A 22,013-nucleotide genomic window follows, 5' to 3' on the forward strand; every position below is an offset into this window, starting at 1 on the left:
CACCACTACCTTACGTTAAAATTTGAACAAAGCAACATTGTGAACCACCAATAAGCTTTACTACCACTCTCCCGGATTTTACAGGCCATAGCCTAAAAAAAAAATATATCGCAACGCGATATAAAAATTGCCAAGGTCGTAAAAATTGGAAAGAAAATTTGATGCACCGAAATAGAGTAGAGAACTCCTCAGGGGTCACCGAGGAATCGAAAAAGTTTCCCTCTGAATTGCAGCAGTTAGTTTCTCTTAGCACCCGTACCGCTATCAGATTTGGAAAGGTTGGCCCCGGATTATTGAATTTTTCGTGGCTGCCGGCGGATTGATCCGGGGCTGCAACTATACAAAACGGGCATAAAGAGAGAAACGATTGTCCCCCGAGGACAATGATCTCTGCGCGAAAGCATCGAGGCTGCGCCCATCTCTTACAAAAGCCCGAGGGAGTGCCAACCCCTAGCATATACCTTCGGTCAGAAACGCGAAGCTTTAGAAAAAGCGAGTTTGAGGAAGAATCCTGTAACTCGAAGAAATTTGCATTCTCCAAAGTCTAGTACCAAGATAAATAATAATCAGAATTTACATATATACATATATACATATGTTATATACAATTAAAACGTAACAAATGCAAGAATTGAGTCGTTAAAAAAATTGGATGGCCTCGTTTTGGTAGTTGAAGAGAAAAGAACCAGGAGAAATGGTGGGTGGGTCCTCTGAAGTATCTCAAGGCGAGGTTCCTCTGCATGGTTGAGAAAGGGGGAGAGGAGCTTTGTAAAAAACTAGTCACGTAGCGTGGAAAGCACTTGGGCGAAAGCACTTGACTTTTCCTTTGGCCATCCTTCTTTTATCCATTGCAACTCCTGTATCCCCCCTCCTTCTCTCGATCCCAGTGGTTTCTAGTCCACATTGCTACCGGTTCGCGCATAAGTGTGCCTGTTAGAAACGAGAAGGGAAGGAAGAAATTACATCGACCCCAGAAGTAACACAGAATGGCACTTTTCATCGGGCGGAAAAATTATAGCGATTTCTTCGGCTCCTTTTTCACGGTTGGACACGTCACTCTAAGCCTATAGTCGGAGGATCCCCATCTTCGCCGAGATCAAACCTCCTCGAGGCACATATTTACAATTGTTCTCTTCGCATCTAATTTCTCCACAAATCACCATCTCTTGTTCTTCAGTTTTATTTGCCTCTCTCACTCCTACAGATTTTTGCAAAGGTCATCTCAAGGTCACGAAGCTTTTATCCAGCGTTTCATATTCGAGAGACGAATCGTGTACTTCACACTGTCCTATTTTACTGGGTTTCGTGTCACAGCTGGACACCTCGGGATACAAGTTTATCCTCGGGAAAATCCAAGCTTTATTTCTCCAAAGCATAGCTCGCTCTGCTCTAAGAACTGTATCAGCATCGCGATACATCACTCTTAGAGTTTTATCGAGCAAATACCACACGTGCAAACATTCCCTCGATGGATGTGCTTTCCCAGCACATTGGCCAAATTGAATTTACATTTCGCCAAGTTCTCCAAGTCCAAATGCTTCGAATGTACAAAGAATAGTTTTATCCTTATCGCAAGCAGCGTATAGAGTATAATGGGATGGGAAATATTGATGCTCATGGAGAAAATGGGAAAAGAATGTTCAGCAGGAATTTGCAGAGTTTTTCTCGGAGGAAGGAGACATTTCCGAGGATTTCAGAGCAATTTTAATGGAGATTTGAATGCTGGACAGGGAGGATTGAAAAGGGATCTGCCGGTGTGGGATTTCAAGTGACAATGAGATGAAAAAGAGTTTGCAGGGGAGAGAGTGAGAGAGACAGAGATAGAGATAGAGAGAATTAGGTGTATCTCGATGATCAGAATTGCGAAAGAATTGGGGGAGGATTGTTGGGACGTGGTTGTGTGGTATTTAAGCTTAAGAAGTCGTACTGGAGGAGTATGAGGATCAGGAAGCACGTGGTGTTGGTGGAGGTCGCTTAGCAGCTCAGACGGGTGCGGCCCATGGCGCGGTGGTCGATGAGAGAGCGAAAGGTTGCCTGGCAACCCTCACACCCTGGCTACCATCTAGGTACATCCAAAGAGATCTCTCGACCAGCATCCGCTGCCACCGTCACCTACGTGTTTCTTTTCCCCTTCTCCCTCCAACCCCCCCCCCCCCCTCCTCTATAGATTTCATCTTTTCAACTTGCAAATCCTAACTGGTAGGTTAGGCGAGTTAGGTGGGTACTACTCAACCACTGCGAGACGAACAGTACGTACGAGACTCGTTGAGTTTGGTTGCTCTCTGCTTTAACCTGTTGAGTCGTATTGATCTGGTCGTCTACGCCTTCCTCCCCCTCTTCCTCCCCCTCCTCCTCCTCCTCCTCCTCCTCCCATTCTTTGCAGACTCTCTTCCTTCTTCAGGTTTCTCCAACTCGCTCACCAACATCCACTCTCGCAAACCTACTCTTCTTCTCCTTCTCATTTCTCTAATTACCACCAATCTATCCATCCTTCTTCCTCCTTCAGCACACACACACGCACACACATGAAGAATATCATCATCCTACCACTAATCCCCCGAGTCTTTCCATTTTACTGCCTACTCCTTTTTCTCTTCTCTCGCTTCATCTCATTTTATTTCTTCTCTCTATCCCTTTATCTTCCTCATGCTCTTCTTTATCTGCAGTTCTTCAGGGTCGATGCAGAGGCAGCAGCAAATTTTCAAGCAAAAAGCTGCGTCGTTTCTTGCCTATCAGAGTCTGCGATATGCCAGCTCACAGAGAGATCCATCCCTCCACCGTAAATTATTCCGCATGCTGCATTATGCCCCCCCCCCCCCCCCAGACTACCGACACTGATCGAGGCTAATACCGAGATAGCGCTTGCTAAAATAGTTCCCCCATAAATGTGATTACACTTGCGTTAATATCCCACCGACGTTGTATCAACCTCCTGCAACTCCTCGCAGTGTGTTCGAGGGAGCAGTTTGCAGAGAGACAATCAAGTTTTAGCACCTTTGCCAAAATTACACCATTATACCGTTATACCTAGAATGTCTGAGGTTGGTTCATCCCTCGATCAATGCTTTCCCATTACATACCCATTACAGAGCTCCTTTGAAATCACAACGCGGCCAAAAGCCATTTTACTGGAATGCAACACACTCCTTTCTCAATCGTCCACATCAGATTTTGCAGAAAATCATCGACTGCCTCCGTATCGAACAATTAGTGCCTTATGAAGCGAGGGACACTCCTGAATACACCATATTGATACTGGATATTAATCGGTAGCTGTAAAATTACTCGAGGCAAGTCGAGCATGAAATAGATCCGAGAAATTAATCATAGATCAGTCGTAACTATATATACATATATAGTATAAGGAATGTCTATGCCACTCGAGATAGCGTTCAGCGATGAGCGTGTCGAGTACCGAGAAAAATCGCGATCTCATGACGCACGCACGTACGATCCCGATTGAACATCCACCGAGCAACGAATTAATCATCATCAGCAGACTAATTATCCCATAAGCTCCTCGCACTTTTGCTACAACTCCACCACTGTGCTGGAAATCTTCCGTTTCTCTTGGCATTCCACGCTCCTTCCTCTCCAATTCCTCGCCTCTCAAGTTTAACAATTACTGAAACAACGATGAAGATGTTATTCGAGTTGGACTAAAACCTTTTTAATAAAGAACAATCGTCTGTCCCGAAGAGGCAGTTTCTTCTAGTTTAAACTTCCTCGGGCATTTTCGGGCTTCTCTGAGAGATAGAAATTCCTTAAGAGGGGGGGAGGGGGGGGGGGTGACAAGGGGGCCTCGCGCGAGCATTTTCCCTCGCATTAATCAACCCTCCTCGCCCTGGCCATGAATAATCGTGCCACGATTAATCTCTCGTTGACACAACGAGTACTTTCTCTCTTCCACCAACGTGTGGAAAACGTTACAATATCCATTTAGCTATATAAGAGTCTGTATTTTTGACCGCGCCAAACGTTCGATGGATATTTCATCATCGAGCGGAAGGACGAGATTAGGCTCGAATATTATCGTTACGTCCAGCGATCAAGGCCACCGTGGAAATGTTTCGAGCTGGGAGGAGGAATAAGAAGGATTGTCAGAGTTAAATAGGAATTTCAGCGTTAAAAACGCAAGAGTAATAAAGTTGGCAACTTACCACACCGCCTCCGGCGCTATGCAGCAAAAGGCTTTTACCAGGAGTGAGATTGGCCAGTTCAAAGAGCAAAATATAAGCCACCGTGTAGTTCATCGTAATGGCAGCTGCGTCCAAGTAACTCATTCCGTTGGGCAAGAGGAAAACAGAACTTGCCGGTACTGTCACAAGCTCTGCCCAGGCTTTATGGTCCGGAAGTGCCACTACTCTATCGCCAACCTGCAAAATTCATTTCATCCTTAGTTCTCTCCTCTAATATTCTCTCTGTGTATAATATATATATATATACATATAGCATGTATCGGTATACATTTTATAACAAATTTTATGCTCCATTAAAGCTTTGATGAAACTACGAGGAAATCCCTTTTAACCGGTAAATTCTCCATTTCGGTACACCAGCCGCGCTACTCCAATGATTTGGCCATAAAATTTTATAGGAATAGAGGACGACGAGGCTTGTATTTACGAAAATATAAAATTATTCTTACAAGGGAAGTTAACTCGTGTACTGTGCAGTGTAAATAACTCGAGGAGCTTTTCAAGTGCAAACACTCTCGAGAGGCTTTCACGGAAAATCTACTTGAAAAGTGCCTTCTTCTTATTTCCTGTTTATGACAGAGGAACGTTCAACGCTTTTACGAAAACATTAACGGCCTCTAAAATTAACTCTAAATCGTTATTAATATTTACACTCCGAGACACAATCGGCTTGAAACTCTACTTTCCAGAGGCTCGTTGCTCCATTCGATAAAAGTGGAGCAGGAAATTTCAAACTGGGTAGTGCTCGTGTATGAAACGGCCTGCCGGGCTTGCTTTTGTAATAACGCAGTGACTTTGCAAAAACAGAGAGAGTTTTCGTTCTATTCATTATAAATACAAACAAACGAGTGGACGACAATATTGACGAACGTCGGGAATATCGATTTCTGAAGCTTCTATCGAGCCTCTCGATGAGTGACGTGCTTCAGTATTTCATGGAATGCAAAAAATCTCACGATCACAACAGAGTGTATATATATATACACGTGTATGGAGGCACAAAAATTCGTAGAAACCGAAGCGTAAACCCAGCGAGTGTTATTGAGTTTGGAGAAACAATAATTATTGCGGGGTATAAGAATGAAGAAAACGAAAGTGGTGTTATTGTCTGATTATCAGATCTATAGAAGAGGGAGGGGGGGGGGGGGGGGGATAAAACTGGAAGGAGCGTATTGGTAAATACAGCATGACAAAAGGGGATTGGATATCGATGCAACGATCTCTCGAAAGATAACTTTATTTATCCCCCGTTTATAAGCCGCTTGTGTTCAGTATATATATATATATATATATATATATATATATATATATATACAGCCGTATCAACGCGACTTATACGTTAATCCTCTTTTTACCAAGCCAGCATAGACATCGATTGAAATTGAAGCGAAGAAAAAACAGCATCTTCTCGTTGAATTTTCACCGGAGACAAGCAAGAATTTCATGCGTGTATATCGAGCAGAGATTAAAGCAAGCGACTTGGCTCCCTTTAATTGGACCGTGTTAAATTGCAATATAGTATTTTGAGAGGGAGAAAAATGGGAGAGAGAGTACGCAAAGCGTTAACACGGCAAATCATTATCAGATTAATATCGTTTACCGCGCCCCACAAAGTACCTCTTTCAATGCATCAAATTACTGCAGTTACTCTTGTGATTTTATATATCGCAAGTGCTTTTAAAGCGCTGCGTGTCTGGGCGTTTGCTGCTTTGATTTATGAAGCACCACCGAAGAAAGAAATGCAACCGCTTAATTCTCCTTCGTAAAGGGCACGAATAAAGATCCCCCTTCCACCACCTGGACTCGTCGCGTTCCTCGAGCTGCCAAGTCCAAATTCTATCATCACGTTCAACTTGGATATATCTTGCATTTTCAGAGAGAGAGAGAGAGATACTTGCAAAGTTGCCTCATTGGTGCAACTAAATTGTATACCGGAAATGGAATTCCTTTCAATTGTTCCTTCCGTTCCTCGAGTCTGACCGGACTAATAAAAATCAATTTGAACGGAAACTGTGCAAAACGCGTGTTAAATAAAACAAAATATTGAAATTAAATTTTGTCAATCTTCGTAATAAATTGAAGAAATACGATGAGGATATAGCAAATAAAAAAAAACTGATTCTCCTCAGCCTGAATTCATCATTCTTGAAGCAACGAGGAATTCGAAGAAGGTACCAGTGAAAAATTGTGCAATTCTACTCGAGTAGGATCCGACTTGGATTTTCAGAGAGAGAGACACTTGTAAAGTTGGCTCGGTGAAGGAGTACCGGAAATGGAATTCATTTGACTAATTCCCTTTGTTCCTCGTGCGAGTCTGGCCGGATAGAGACATAGAGAGGCAGCAGCAGTGCCATCGGTGATTCGCAGCGATAGGAAATCATGGCGAATAATCGGAAATTGAATTACGAAACATCGTCTTTACTGGATAAGCCTGGAGAAAGACTGTGTAGTGGAATGTTGGAGATTAGAGCGTTGATCGGCTGGCAGCTGCAATATAAGGGGATCGGTATATGTACTTAAATGCTTCACGAGGCTAAAAATAGCCAATGGAAATGTTTATAAAATCCGGTATATTTAGGAAAGTTCCGGACGTTTCTAAGGAATCGTTACGCCGAGGGTTATACCCTTGCTATTTACCCAACTACGCACATTTATATTATTTATATATATATATATATATATATAGACGCACCGTTTCAAAGTTGATTTACAAAGAGCGTCGAGTTTCATTGAACCGAGCGTTTTGGAAAATAAATTGATCGTGATAAGAGCGCATAAAGCCTCGCGGAAGCTGACTCATGAAAAAACCTGAGCAAACGTCCGTTTCGCCCGGAAATTGAATTAAACGAAAAAATTGAGTGTCAAAGGGATCCTTCAATAACGCTTGTACGAAAATTATTCTTCCACGTGATTTCCAACGGTCTTTATATAGGTATGGATGCGCGCACGCGGTATACATACACACATATATATATATATATACAGTAACTTCGTAGAAAGAGTATTTTTGGGAACGGCTTAATTAGTTTGTCGGAGTAAGTCCATTCGGGGCGGAAATCAAATTGTACGAAGGGAGTGCGATGTATACGCGAGAAAGGAAGGGTGAGAGAAGAGAGAGGCTGTTAAAAATAGAAATGTTTCTTTGTAAAAGTGCAGTGGGTGAATTTTCCAGCGAATGAGCGTCTGGAGCGAGTATGTGGCAGGGTGTGGTCGTGTGCGTGTGTGTGTGTGTGTGTGTAAGGGAGGAAGTTGAAATTTCTTCTTGGGGAGGACTAAAAGTGGAAAGCGGTAGTGTTCTCAATAGCGAAAGTTATCGAGCTTTGCGAAGGGTTGTGTGTAGTGAGGGGAGGTGGGGGGGGGGGGGGGGGGGTTAGAGGAATACCAGGGGAGGAGGAAAGCGGTCGTTTACACGCGCGCCGCGCGCTCTACTATCTCTGACCCTGAGTGTCCCTGAGAGGTCCCAGTTACCCCCCCCCCCCTCCCACTCTTCCCCCGCTTAAGAGGAACGTGACCCTGAAGACAGTCACTCGGGGAGTTTGGTGGCTCGTCAGTCGCGAAAATAGACCACCCCGAGAGTTATACGCGCGCACGCTCTCCTCGTGTCCTTCCTTCCCCATTCTTCGTCAAGGAACTTCGCCAAATTCTGCCTAATCGCTTATGAACGAACCCTTGGTCCTCCGTCTCTCCGCCAATTATCGCCCTTCGACACGCACCCTCGTCAACCGATCATTTTCAGAAAATTCGACATACTTGCCAGAATTTTCCTCGAGATTCCTCTATAGTAAATGGAAATTTTATTATTGCAGTGTATTGTACAGTTTTTGGAGCTTTTGATTCAATGCTCTGTCATAGTGTCCATGGAGAAGAATTTATAAAAGCTTTTGCGGTAAATTGAAAAAGTTTGAGGAAATATTTATTTAAAATTTGTTGTTAAGTGGAAACGATATATGTTTGTCAAGTGTCGTACGTTTATACGATGATCGTCAAGCTTTTAGTTTAATTGTTTCGTAGCGTCCACGGACGAGCCTTCGTCAAAAATTTACATTAAATTAAAAAAATGGAGAAAAAATTTAATTTAAATTGTTATTAAATGGAAATGACATTTTTGCCGTGTGTTTTGGTGTAAAGCTTTTAGCTTGATCACTTTATAGTCTCAATGGATAAATAGTTGCTAAAATATTACAGCGACTTAAAAAAATTGAAGAAAAATTGATTTAAAATTGCTATTAAATGGGAATAAAATTTTTGTAGTACTACGTTGCAACGTTGTAGAATGATTGCAAAGCTTTTAGTTTAATCGTTTATTATTAGTCTCCATATAAGCAAACTTAAACTTGACCTTCAAAGTGGGTAAATTATTATTACTCGCCTGTAACGATAACAGGCTCATTTTTCAATGCAGAGAGTTATTAACATTTTCAAAATAATCACCGAAACAAGCGAAAGGAATCTCGTTAAAAATTCCAGGGTGCTAAATGCGAACCCTCGAGTTTTTATTAAAGCTACGCAAACTCTATAGAATGAATCATAAATTGTCCAATAAAGCTCCCTGGTAAATAGAGTGGGACGAAAAAGATAACCATTTCATTTGTGAAATTAAATTTTGCCTGACTATGTTGATAATTAAAAGAAGAAACAAGGAAAATTATTGGAATTAAATAGTTCCCAGACAACAACAAAAAAACTTGAATCGGTAAAGCAATAATTTGCCAATAGGCCAACCAGAAATGATATCTATTGACAATCATGTAGTATATAAATTTTAATAAAAACAAAAAAAAGACTGTATAGTCACCAGAAAATAGTCTCTGCCAACGAGTGCAGCAAAAGATTGATGCAAAAAAACAAAAGAAACACAAACCCTTTGTCACGTGGTAACATCGACGGTCACGTTTCGATTTTTTTTTAGAGAAATACAGCAAAGACAGATTCGCGTGAAAGCCTGACAGAAGCAGAGCGTTCGCAAATGCGGGAATAAAATATTAAAGTCGGATAACGCGATTACTCGGTAGGATAACAAAGGCAGAAAGCGAACGAAAGTGAGGTAAACGTGTCAAAGGAATTTATATGAAATTCTTGTACTGAGAGACACCGATAAATCCCATCGAGCTTAATAATTCCAGGGAGGAAAATATTCGACGACTGCAATTCCAATCGCACTGTATATATACACCGTACAACGAGTAGCGGGCAGTAAAAATTTATGATGCAAAATGATATTTAGATTATACGTTTTTTATGGGGACCTTTCTATCACTTTAAGCGATATTGGAAAAAAGAGAGAAGAAATTGGAAGAGGGGGAGGGGGAGGGGGGTGATAATATCGATCACGCGTTCGGAGAAAGAATATAAATGTGACGAACGGAGAAAGAGCTTTCTATTATTCGGACGCTGATGATGAATGTTGCAAAGGTTGTCGCGGATCCTCCCGCTCTTTGGCCGTTCTCGCTATCGCTGGCTCCTTTCCTTTTTCATCGTTTTCGCAGAGGGACTTTTTGCAAACCACCGGCTGTCCTCTAAATTCGATTGCGCATCCCAAGGACAGCCAGCGCGCAAAACCCAGCCGCCCGGCTATACTACCGAGATGCAGATAATGAATTATAATTATATGTTATTGGAAGCTTCCCAGGACTTTGTTGCTGCTCGTTAAATTTGCTTCAACGGACAATCCCCTGACATAAACAGTATTATACGCGAGCCATGCAAAAGAATCTTAAGAAAATTCTCTCGTAAATTCATTTTTATCAATTAACCTCTAGCAATTTATTCTTACGTAGCTGGCGGACCTCGGCCAATGGCAAACAGTTTACGCGTATCCTCCGTTTCGTATACATAAAATATACTCGGGTGGACTCGACTGTGCGACAATATTTTATAATCTTGCATCGATACGAGATGTCGAGTGTGTAACGATCTGGCGTGGGATATGCGAGGAGAATGTTTAGAAAGAAGGAAAAGAATGTGTTTCTAGATTCACTCGCAAATCCATTGGATTTAGATGAATATAAACAATAAGAGTGAAATTAATCAAGCACAATTATAACGCCAATATAAGAAATAATTTCGATTATGAAAATGATCGAGCGTGGCACATGCGTGAAATATTTATAAAGGAAACAAAGAACTTTTCTAGATCCACTCGCATCTCAATTACAGTATAGCTTTAAAATTGGATTTAGTCGTATATATATATATATACATGTAGAAGAAGAGTTAGGTCAATAGAACACAGCTATAACGTCAATAATACAACGGATAAGGTCGATTATGAAAACGATCGAGACTAAGTGCATCATTGACATTTGATACATTAAAAGCATTTGCGTGGCCAGTGTAAAGAGGGTGCTACGTTAAACAACTCAACTGTGTAGCTTGGAAAAGAGGCACAGAGTTTTGCTGACTCAGAAGAAAACGATAGTGACTTGTATCAGGCTTAGTCATGTGGCAAATACAATTATTTTCTTCGTCCATACGTTCATTGCAATTATTCACAAACAGTCGAGGAAACAATTTGCCAATTTTCAAACACAACTCGAGCTTTTATTCCTACTCCTGCATCATCTTACTCAACTTTCTCATTCGCGTTCCACATGCAACAATTTACTTTCCGGAAAATCCTATTTCGACACACACACACACAAACTTTCTTCATTAATTCACAGGCTTATTTCGAGAGTTTTCTCCTACGGCTATTATTTCTGACGTCACAGCTACGGAACACCACATATTTATATACATATATATATATATATACATTGAAAAAGGATCTTTCATCTCGAGCAAATCAAACTACGCATGGCAGACATCTACTTGACTGCGTTATCTCGACTCTAGACTCGTAAATTCTTTCTCCAAAGCGAGAGAGAGAGACTCAGTGCGCAGTAAAAATAGTTTACAAGTATTTCTTGAAAAAGTACATAGACGCAAGGTCAACAATCTTATTAACGTTCCATCTGCGAAAATTCTATCGACGCTTCGCGCCATCTTCCAAAAATGCCTCCCTCATTTTTACAGTGATTTATAGCTATATATATATATATATATATAGAATATTTTCTCGAACGCGCGCTAAAGAATCATATATCGTGGCTGCTGTTTAGCGAATTTCGGCAGAATTTGGAAGAACCGTGCGCGTTGTTGTTCTTTCGGCCGAAATAGAAGAAGAGCGAGATATGAGATCGAGTCGGGTCGGAGGGCGTGTACGGAATATGGAGGTTCGTGATCGGTGAAAGGCGGCACATTCGGGCGGAAATAAATTCATCCGGGAGTGCAGCAGCGACGAGCACGTTTGCGTCTATTAAAGTGTTTCTCCCTCTCTCTCTCTCTCTCTCTCTCTCTCTCTCTCTCTCTCTCTCTCTCTCTCTACGATAAACGTATATATAGAGGAGGACGCATAGACATCCTTTCTCAGTCCTTCCTTCTGGTTGACTCACTTTGAAGTTGTCGACGCCCTCGCCGACTGCCTCGATGTCGCCCGCACATTCCGAGCCCATGATGAACGGGGTCTTGGGTGGCGAGTCAATCACACCTTGTCTCGCCATCAGATCTTGGAAATTCAGTCCACTGCAATCAAGAAAAATCCTCGTTAAAACATGCTTTCTCCAAACTCGCTTTTATTCCATTACTACCAACCCTCTCCCCCTGCCAATAATAATATTCTCGAAAACGTTCATCAAACATGCTGAAAAAGCCACGTCCAGCGGCTAATTTTAATTGAGCGGAACTATGGAGAAATGAATTTTTGCCAAGTTAAGAAATTTTCTTGGAATCGTTCCATCTCATTGCTATTTCTTTCATTGCTGTCCCTCATAGAATTAGCTTCTAAGAACGACGAGAAAAAATTCTTTATCGTTCTTCCTAATTCGTGAAAATGCTTTCTTCTCCGAGAACGTTCCCTTTACACACCCCCCTCTATATACCAATAATACATCTATATACGTATGTGTAAAATAATTTTCATAAAAGAAATAAAAAGACAAATTTTCCAGCCTTTTTACACTGGATTTTATTCGTGCGAATCGAAAAGTATTCGGCTGGTAGTCGATAAAGGCGAAATTTCAGCTACTTTTTATCACATTGCTGCTCGCACAGGACGAGAAATAAAAGCCGATGTGAGGAAGAGAAGAAGCTAAAATAAGAAGTTCCACATGGCAAGCCGCTTTTGGATCGTACAAATACATATGGCGGTAGTTTTGCAGCAGCAGCAGGCAAGCAAGCGAGCGATATTAAGCGACGGTCAGAGGGAAAACGTAACTCGTAGGTCGGTCTCGCAGGCGCCAGGACGCCTAGACCGACGCCTGGCGTCTCACGCAACCTGCCAGCTCTCTCTCTCTCTCTCTCTCTCTCTCTCTCTGGCCCGGACAACGTAATCGACCTTCGCTTCCAATTCGCCATAAATTTATGAAATAACACCCGTTTTTTCCAACCCCGGTCCCACGTGCATACAATTTCTCGCTAAAATCAATAAACACGATAAATCCATACAAACGACACAAAGCCTACTCTTATTATTATTATTATATTCTTTCAAAACGAAGAGTTTCCTGGAAATTCCTGTCGATTGTCTCCATTCTCGTTAAAAGTAGTAAATAACTGAAAAAAAACTTCCAAGTAAAAACGATAAACACCGAAGCTCTTGTTGTTATTGTTTCAAAATGAGAATTTCCTCGAAATTTCTGTCAACTGTTTGTTTACTCCTTACAAGTGGTAAATGGGTGAAAAATATTTCTCAGAAATATAGTATATATATATATATACGTTACATTAGGTAATAATTCTCGAGAGATAAATTCAATGCTTTGCGGTTTTCGTTGGCGTTAATGGATTTGCAGTTAAGGTGGAGTCATTCATCTCTCTCTCTCTCTCTCTCTCTCTCTTTTGCATTGTGTTTCAGAGTTGTTCGCGGTGTCGACCAGCGAGATGTGTGTCGTAAAGCGTTATCGGCGCCCGTGATAGACCACGTAATTTCCTGAAGCTGCAATCACTTATGAGTCACTGCACCATGCAGCGTGAATTCTGCCAAGTGTCGCTGACGAAGGTTATTGTTAAGGCTTCCCCCTGTACCCCTCCCCCCTCCACCATTATTTTTTCTCTCCTCGCGTAAAATATGATTCACTATGGAAGATTCTTATATACTCTTTGAATAAGCCCCCCCTCCTCTCCCCTCCCCCTGATCGGTACGTTTCTCCCATACCAAAACTACTCGCGGAGATGTAAAGAAAGAAAGAACGAGATCCATCGGAAGTAAACAAAGCTATTTAAAGCTGTGGCTGTTACTTTTATAGAATTTAAAATTCTGCCACGGAATAAAAATAGACTCTCTTGTAAGGAATCCTTAAGAGATATCCGTAGATAAAGAGTTGACGAAGCTAGTTTTTTTTCAAGTGATATTTGGGATATAAATAGAGCAATTGGATGGAAATAATAAGTGAACGTTGTTATTTAGAGACTAGTTCATTTTTTTTTAAAGAATACTATTTAAAGACTGATGAACGCTTGCCTATAGAATTTTTAACGTTCCGTGCATTTATGATATAATAAATGTGAATATTGTTGTGGGAAATGGGTATAGAAGACATCTGTTGATAAGAATTTCATGAGAATAACGCTATTTTTTCTAGTAATATTTAGGATATAAATAGAGTTGTTAGATTGAGATAATAATAACAAAAGCGAACAATGTCATTTAGAGTGTAGCTAAAGCTGTTTTTACAGAATCCTATTTATAAGCTAATTAAAGATATCTTTATCGAATCGAATATTTCGCAGTAATAAAAATAGATTTTGCCATGAGAGTTGACAAGAGACACCTGTCGATAAAAAATTAAAGAGAGCGCGACTATGTTTCTACTAATATTTGCGATGTAACAAATACAATGATTAAATTGAAACACGCACAATATCGAAACCAAATAAGTTCCTTTAGAAATGTACTCTTATTTTGATGGAATTTAACGATCCCCACCAGACTATAAAAATAAATATTACTGTCGGAATCACACACTGAAAGATATTTGATAAAAAATGATTGAATAAAGCTAATTCTTTCCTAGGGACACCGAGGTTATAAATAGAGGAATTAGATGGAGGTAGGTAGATCGAGCAGTGGGGAATTAGCGACAAATTTTTGCGGACGTACAGAGCGAAGGAGGGACACGCGAAGGCGGCGGCTCGAGAAGAGTTGGCGATAAATGCAGAGGAAGTTGTCGCCGCGAGAACGCTAAATTTTATTCAAACGGAACACAATCGCTCGTTAAACGTGACGCATAATCCGAATGCAACGGGTAAAACGATAATATTCCTGTATATTCCTGCAATATACGTATAATATACATTGGTTTTTCTCCGCCCAGATTCTGACATCCTTTAATCCTTCGCTTTGTTTTTGTCCCGATGATTGATCGAGATCAACGAAAACTCTGAGACCCACCACAAAGGAAACATAAACACACGCGCGTACATTCACAAATACAGTGTCCGTACAGGCGTGACTAATTCTGTAAATAGTGTAAATAATTAATCAGACGCTCTTCCATAATTATTTACGTGTTTTCATGAAAACAAATGAAGCGAGGAGATCCCATTCCTTTGAGCAAACGATAAACACGTAATTCTGCAGGTGATTAAAATTCCTAGCGTATACAAGAGAGAGAGAGAGAGAAAGAGAGAGAGAGAGAGCGAGTGGTACAAAGGTTTTTCAGGGGAAATCGATGAAATTGAATTAATAGTGTTTATTTTAGCAACGGACGTTGCTTATTGAAGGACGATTCGATGCTCTGCCGTTTGAGAAATAAATTGCAGGGTTATGATACGGGGATGAAAACAGGTTTGAGAGCACTTGACGTGGCTCAATATTGACCTAGAAAGATAAAATGCAAACAAACTCAGGGCGATTTGGTGTAGCGAAAGTTGGCCAGCCACGTCCCATTTGGCATTATCGCCGAGCGAAGGGATAACGCTCTCGTGATTTATCGTTTGTCGCATGATACCAAACCGCTTACAGCCCCTATAAGATGCTCTCTCTCTCTCTCTCTCTCTCTCGCGCGCGCGACTCCTCGCTCTTGCGCCAAATTTCATTTCAATCCATTCGAATATTTTTCAACTTTAATCCTTTTCTCCTCTCTAAATACGACGAACGAAAAAATTCTTTGATAATAACAATAATAAATTTAGCCAGTCACGTGGCTTTTGGCAATATTACTACAGAACAAGGGATAACACTCTGGTAATTTATCGTGTATCGCGTGCTACCAAACCGTTCGCAGTCCCTACAAAGGTATACTCATACCACTCTAGTGAGAACTTCATCCACGTCCATTGGAAAATTGTTCAATTTTATTATTTTTCTTCGCTAATAGGTTGAGTGAAAATTCTTGAGTGACGTTAATCGAGTGTTGAGAATATTCAAAGCCGGTGAAAGATGCGGTGTTAGCGTAATAAAATTTGCACTAATCAGTTTTTAAATGGTTGAACGACGAGATAAGTAGGGGCAAACAATGGCGGAATGATGAAAGAGTGTCGGGGCAGAGCAGGAGGTAGAAAGGGGGGGGGGGGGGAGGAGGAGGAGGAAGAGGAGAAACGTGGGCTGCTGCTTTGACGAGTTTCTGGCCGTCCGGATTGTAAAACTAGAGGAAGATAATTATCGCGGAGAGAAGTTGAAAGTAAAAGGAAAACACGCTTTTAATCTGATACGCATAATTTCTCGGGGCAGCTGCGTCAGGTGGTTGTACTTGGTGCAAGTATATCATCGACAAGGTCAAACACCAAGTGTGTTGCTGCTGGCTCTGCTAGTACTTGGTAAATTGTGTACCCGCGATCTAAGTTTATCATCGAGCAGAGTGCCATGCAGTCGTGCAGCAGCTTCGCCTTATATTTCCATCACTCGTTAAACTGCACATTTCTAATATTCCAACAACTGCTTACTTTTGTCTATTATAGGAAATTATTTAAATATATGAAACTTTGTATCGCACTCTGTGCCAAGTTCTTAATTCTTCTTGTAAATTCAACATCGAGCAAAATTCCAGACGCGTAACTTAAGCTTATAGTCCTTAATTCTTATAAAAAATTACTGAAATCCATGAAAAGTGTTTATTTACAGCGGGCTGGCAGTTGAGTTTTATTTAAGAATTTTTCACTGCGAGTGAATCGCTCGGAGAAAAGTTTCTTTTATTGCCATGAACTGTACGCACGTCAATCGTGAAATTTGAAAGACTGATATATGAAAATTAATGGTGCCGGAAATTGAAGAAATGGGAGGGAAAAGAAGAGAGTGGCCCGTATCTATAGGGTGATCAATTCTTTTTATAAAGACGTATCGTCGTCTCGCGCGTCGTGGGAACTATATACTTTTCAAACGTTTGCGTTGTTTTCGTATTTAAAAAGCAGAGGAAAAGAGAGAGAGAGAGAGAGAGAGAGAGAGGCTCTCATCATGGTTCCTTCTTTCAGTCATCTTTAAAATGTTTGAATTGGAAAAGTCAAAGGTAGAAAAATATGTAAATAATGATTGAAGAAAATATAGATAAAAAAAATAGAGAGAGAGAGAGAGAGAGAGAGAGTGGAAAAAAGAAATGTCTTAAAGTTTCGGAACACGGCAGTGAACGGAGTAGCTCCGCCGCTTAATTCCTTTAAATTGCCTTGAATTGAGGGGGAAATAATTTTCTCCATTCTTGGCAGGGGCCAATTGAACGGGAGAAATGGCAACCGTCGTCGACAGCGCACACCCCAGGGTCACAAACACGCATGCACACGTATACTCTACACGCAGAATAAACAACGCGTAAACACACTTTACACTCGCACACGAGTCTCAAACAATACTTAACGTACAGTCCGATCCATTAATGTCTTTCCTGCGCTACGACCTTTGCATTCCAAATTATCTAGCCCCCCCCCCCCCTCCTCCTCCTCCTCCTTTACCAGCAGGAAGCCCTTATACCTCCAAACGTAAACAACTGAATCTAAGAAATCAATTAATATTGAAAATTCTTCGCTAAAATCCCCAAACACTTTATTTTACTTATATATATATATATATATATACATATATACATACAATTCCTGAAATATACCCAGTTCCATTTGTTGCTATTCAGCCGAGAAACGCAAGTTTAATCAATTCTGTTATACAATAGCCCTATTCTTGTTACAAGGTTGTAACGCGTATAGTCATTTAATATATAACTCTCGTAACTGGATACCTTAATAAACTAACGAGCTCGTCTTCTCTCATTTGGTATTAATAAACAAGTGGAGTTAACCTCGGCTAATTTACAAGATTTAACAATTAATTCAGCGTCCCGCTGATTTTATTTTGCAGGAAATTTTGTAATTATCGATCGCGATACGAATGTCGATGTGTCAGTTTAGAGGTTTTGAGTCCGTTTCACAGTGATGAATTAATTGAATGGTAGGGTGAGGGGGAGGAAGGGGGGAGGTCGGAGGGTTCTCGGTGATCGATCCCGTTGTTGGAAGACACCGGGGCGCCCAGGTGAAATTATAGGCAGACCCAACCGGGTAGAATCAAGCGTAGAAATCTCGCGTGACTCTATCACTCGGCTTAAGCCACTCTAATTGTAAGTTCATCTAGCAATAAGTCCGCAATTTCAACAGGTTATCGCACCACTATATTTTCAACGTCCCAACGGCCATTGTCTCCTAAAAAATTATATTCACGAGACGCAAAAAATATTTCCACCATAGTGCCTCGCAGAGATTAATCAACCGTCGACTCGATCGATCGATAATAGTTCTCTACTTTGGATAATTATTTGCACGAAGTTAGCAAAGCGTTGCTTATGTAAAAACTTTCAATTATTTACCATTAATTTCACACATCTTGTAATTAAGATACTGTACAATGTACAGGGTGTTTTGTCACTTATGAACAAACATATAAATTTAAGTAGTGTGAATAATTCCAAGAAAAAAGTTCCCATACCATTTTTTAATCCAGTCCTTAATAAAGGAGTTATCGAGGATTGAAAATTTGCTGAATCCGACGCCCTATTGGTCAGACTCGGCGAGAGCGCTACGCGGACCTAGACCAATAGGAACAAGCCTCGAATCGAGAAGTTCTCTTACGATTACTCGCACAATCCTAATTTCTACGTTTGAATAAAATCAGCCCGACGACCGGTATCATCCTTTTCCGTCGATAACAATACAGCATCTCTCGAGGTCACCCTCTCGATGGAAAAGAGATATCAATAACGATTTGATGAAATTTTCATTCCTTTACTATCGCATTAACAGTTATATTTCACAGTGAGCAGCTTATTATTCGATCTAGCAAAGGACATCTTATCTTAGCATTGCGATCAGTATTCGTAATTGTTAAGAGTCATTTATTGGTGTTATTCAGATACATTATTATACTGTCGGTTGGTTTTATTGATTTAACGAGGGTGTCCGAGTGTGAAGATACCAGCGTGATTTATCAATGGAATTCTTTGTGCGTCGGGGCACAATCGCGTATCATTTTTCTTACTGTTGATGTTTGAGAGTTCGGTTGCACCGGGGCTCTCATCGTATTATGAATATGATCACCTATATTCGCTTTCATTTTACGCGGAAAGTGTGGCAGGCAGTCGCCGCGCGAGAGTGTCTTTCCCCACCCCCGCTGTCTCCAGTTTCCACCACTCAGCCGAGACGATAAAAAGCAACAAAGAAGCTCCTTTATCGACATTCTCAGCCGCTTCGAAAACAATTGATAACTCTGCGCCGCCGGGGCGAATGGGCGATGCCAGTGGGGTCATCTGCAACACTTTCTTCTCACTCTCTCTCTCTCTCTCTCTCTCTCTCTCTTTGCCATCTCTCGCGCACAAAATAATTGTCCCAGACACATTGTTGACCATTTTTCAGCACCAACGAGCACCCCCCCCCCCTCCCCCCGACCAAAAAATCTCGTTAAAATTATCAAACCAGTCCTCGAAAATTTCACGCTTCGAAATCGAATCGATGCGCAGAGTTTTTTCTTCCTAACGATCAAACCTATAAATTAGGTTTGGTTAATCGCACAACGTTCTACCATCGTGGTTTAATAATATAAAAGCGCTAATTTTCCAAGTTTTTAATTCAATAAATTTCATCGCTCTTCGTTAAAAAATACTATTTTCCTTTATATCAGGATCACTATAGGTTAAATGCTAAACTAAACAATAAATGTAGAATACTCGAGTGCTGTACGTGTGGTGGAATAATTCAAAGTTGCTAGGATACGGCATTTATGTGGTGAGTAAAAATAAGCTTGTGGTTGAATGTTAGAAAGAAAGTATAAAAACATATTTATATTCGTGGGTAAAATACTCGAAAATTGAACTCACGACGGAAAATAATATTAACGTTTAAATATGTTACTGTAAGAGAGTAACGGAACTGGTAATTACAGTGCTGTTTCTTCGAGCAGTCCTGCAGTCAAATGTTTTCACTCGTGTACAAGGATCGCACACGAGGTGCGAGCAATTATACATGGAAACATTTCGTGAGAAATCATCGCGTCCCGGAGGAGTTTGACCCAGAAGAGAGGCGAGATTGAGTTTTTTCAACGACGCGTGTACAAAATATTGCACAAGTTGATAAGAACAAAAAAATGTTTTACGCCAAAAGAAAAAGTAAACCGCTGAACAAGATTACAGCGAACGTTGGGAAAATCAATAAACAAACCCGATAAAAATTGGAATATTTCTCGTCGCTTTAGCATTGATCCATTAATCACACTAGTATATATATAGCTAATTTAAATTCGTACTTCGTTACTTTTTTTCTCACCAAAATATAGCGTTCGTAATAGCACGAGTGTGACTCTCTCTCTCTCTCTCTCTCTCTCTCTCACAGTGGACAATCTATAAATGAGTCATAAGAAAATAATGAATCGCGATAAGAAACAACGACGCAGGAAGAATCTGTCGAAATTGAGATTAATAGTTTTTTGTTGAATGTGATTATAGTTGCTTGTTAGGTAAATGAAAAAGAAGCGTTCTTTGTTTATCGAGTGCGATACGCAGGGATGTAGCGTGGATTAGAGTGGGAGAAGAAGAGAAGTTTGTTTTAATGGAAAGCTTATGTCGAGTGTAGCGGTTTCTCTATTCTCGATGCTAATCTATGGTTAACGACAGACGCACAATATGCGATCGTCCAGATGTAGTGAGAATCAGGGAGGGGGGCTGCAAAGGAGAGAAGAGAGAAAATTGAAACGGGACGCGCGCGGCAGCAGCTGCGAGTCCAAATGCGCTCTTATTGTTTTTGTGACTCACTGTTCATAGCGGAATGTCAACGAAGCCTCTATCGGCTGTTACAGCCCGTTACACATTCCGTTTGCTCTACGTAACTGTTGGGACCTATTCCATTTATGCAATCTACGGCTCCTCGCATCCTACAAAAATTATGAAAAACTCCATTCTCTTAATTACTTTATTAAATTTGCTTGAGATTCTTTGGTGTCGATCAGAGGCAGCTTTAAGGGTGTTGTTATAATTTATTTACATATATTGAAAATATATATTTATTATATGTTTGCGAAGAAAATTGTACGTCGTATATATATATATATATATAATAATTATTATAATTGTAACTTGATTTGTATGTGAAAAAAATTAAAACATCTATTTTGTAGTTGTTTATATTTGAAAATTCGCAGAAATCATTTTTGTAAAATTTAAATAAATTTTTCTTGTATACTCATTAAATATCTATGGAACCATTTTAATCAAAGGTTTAACGAATGAAGAAAAACAAAATTATTCTTCCACTTGCAGAAAATCGATAAGTAGGGACAGTGTGTGCTTATTCATATTGACAAAGTTGCTGAGCAAGAGCGAGAAAATGATAAAGAAACTCGCGCAGTGAAAAACGACTGGTGATTCTCTTACAGTCAAGTGTCGACGATATTTTTGTACGCGTTGATCAGATTAACGCGAAGAAACGGAATAAGAACAAGTTCCCAGCCACATGTTTTATATATTAATATTTATTAAGGTTTAAAGAGTTCATCTCTGAGAAAATCTTTCTCCGAAAGAATTTGCATGTTTTTCTCGCGATTTAAGTCGAGGAATTTGCGAAAATATTTGATTGGAGGCTGTTTGTCGTTGTAGACTGATGGACGCTTGTGTCCAGCTGAATTTGACGCGCAACATGGTCTCTCTCTCTCTCTCTCTCCTCTCCTCTCCTCTCAATGGACCATTAAAACCGAGTGCCAAACTTAATTTCATTGCCGGCTGCATTCCAGCCATGGAATATAATTATTTTATATTAACGGACCCTAGGACGATCCTTCGCGGAGATGATTGCATCTATTCAGCACTCGATTAGGGCCTGTTGCGAAATTCGAACGGAAACCATTAATAGATCCCCCATTGCACAATGGCCTTTCCTGGAACGCGAGAAAATTCCAGCAGATTCGAAAGAGGGACCCTAGGTAAAATAAACTCCAGACGAAATATACAAAACTAACAAGAATTACACCGAACATACTGATTAACGTTAATAAAAACTTTATGCTTTCTTACCCATAATCATCTTGCCAATAATGCTTTGCTTTTCTTCCGAAAAAAAAAAAAAAAGAAAATAAATAAAAACTCCACTCTTCTCATAATATTCTTACCGTCCTATGTAAACTCTCGTAATAAGACGCAATCCCGTACATCTCTATTGCTTATGTATAATTCGGGAAATTTCGTTTCGCAGGATAAATAGAATAAGCTTCGTGCATTGTTCGATTCCTTGGAAATTCTCCTCTGCGTTCAAAACAATCCACCACTCGTGGAGATTTGTTTTCGTTGGTCCTGAATCGCCCCACTCTTGCAGCCGCGGCCA

The 22,013-nt window shown here is 40.5% G+C and overlaps 1 protein-coding gene across 1 annotated transcript in view; it reads right to left on the reverse strand.

Moving 5' to 3' along the window:
• The window catches only part of LOC136772903 (synaptic vesicle membrane protein VAT-1 homolog-like), a 32,751-nt gene that overhangs the window by 3,252 nt on the left and 7,486 nt on the right, over window positions 1–22,013 (reverse strand). Inside the window, exons 2-3 of the mRNA XM_066726158.1 lie at window positions 11,633–11,762; window positions 4,161–4,376 (exon numbers count right to left, since the gene is read on the reverse strand). Of these exons, the coding sequence (XP_066582255.1) occupies window positions 4,161–4,376; window positions 11,633–11,762 (346 nt within the window). The remainder of the gene's footprint in view (window positions 1–4,160; window positions 4,377–11,632; window positions 11,763–22,013) is intronic.

This window comes from Prorops nasuta, unplaced genomic scaffold (genome assembly GCF_024137725.1).
Source record: "Prorops nasuta isolate Cenicafe-Biocafe unplaced genomic scaffold, Cenicafe_Pnas_1.2 PNAS00004, whole genome shotgun sequence".
NCBI lineage: Eukaryota > Metazoa > Arthropoda > Insecta > Hymenoptera > Bethylidae > Prorops > Prorops nasuta.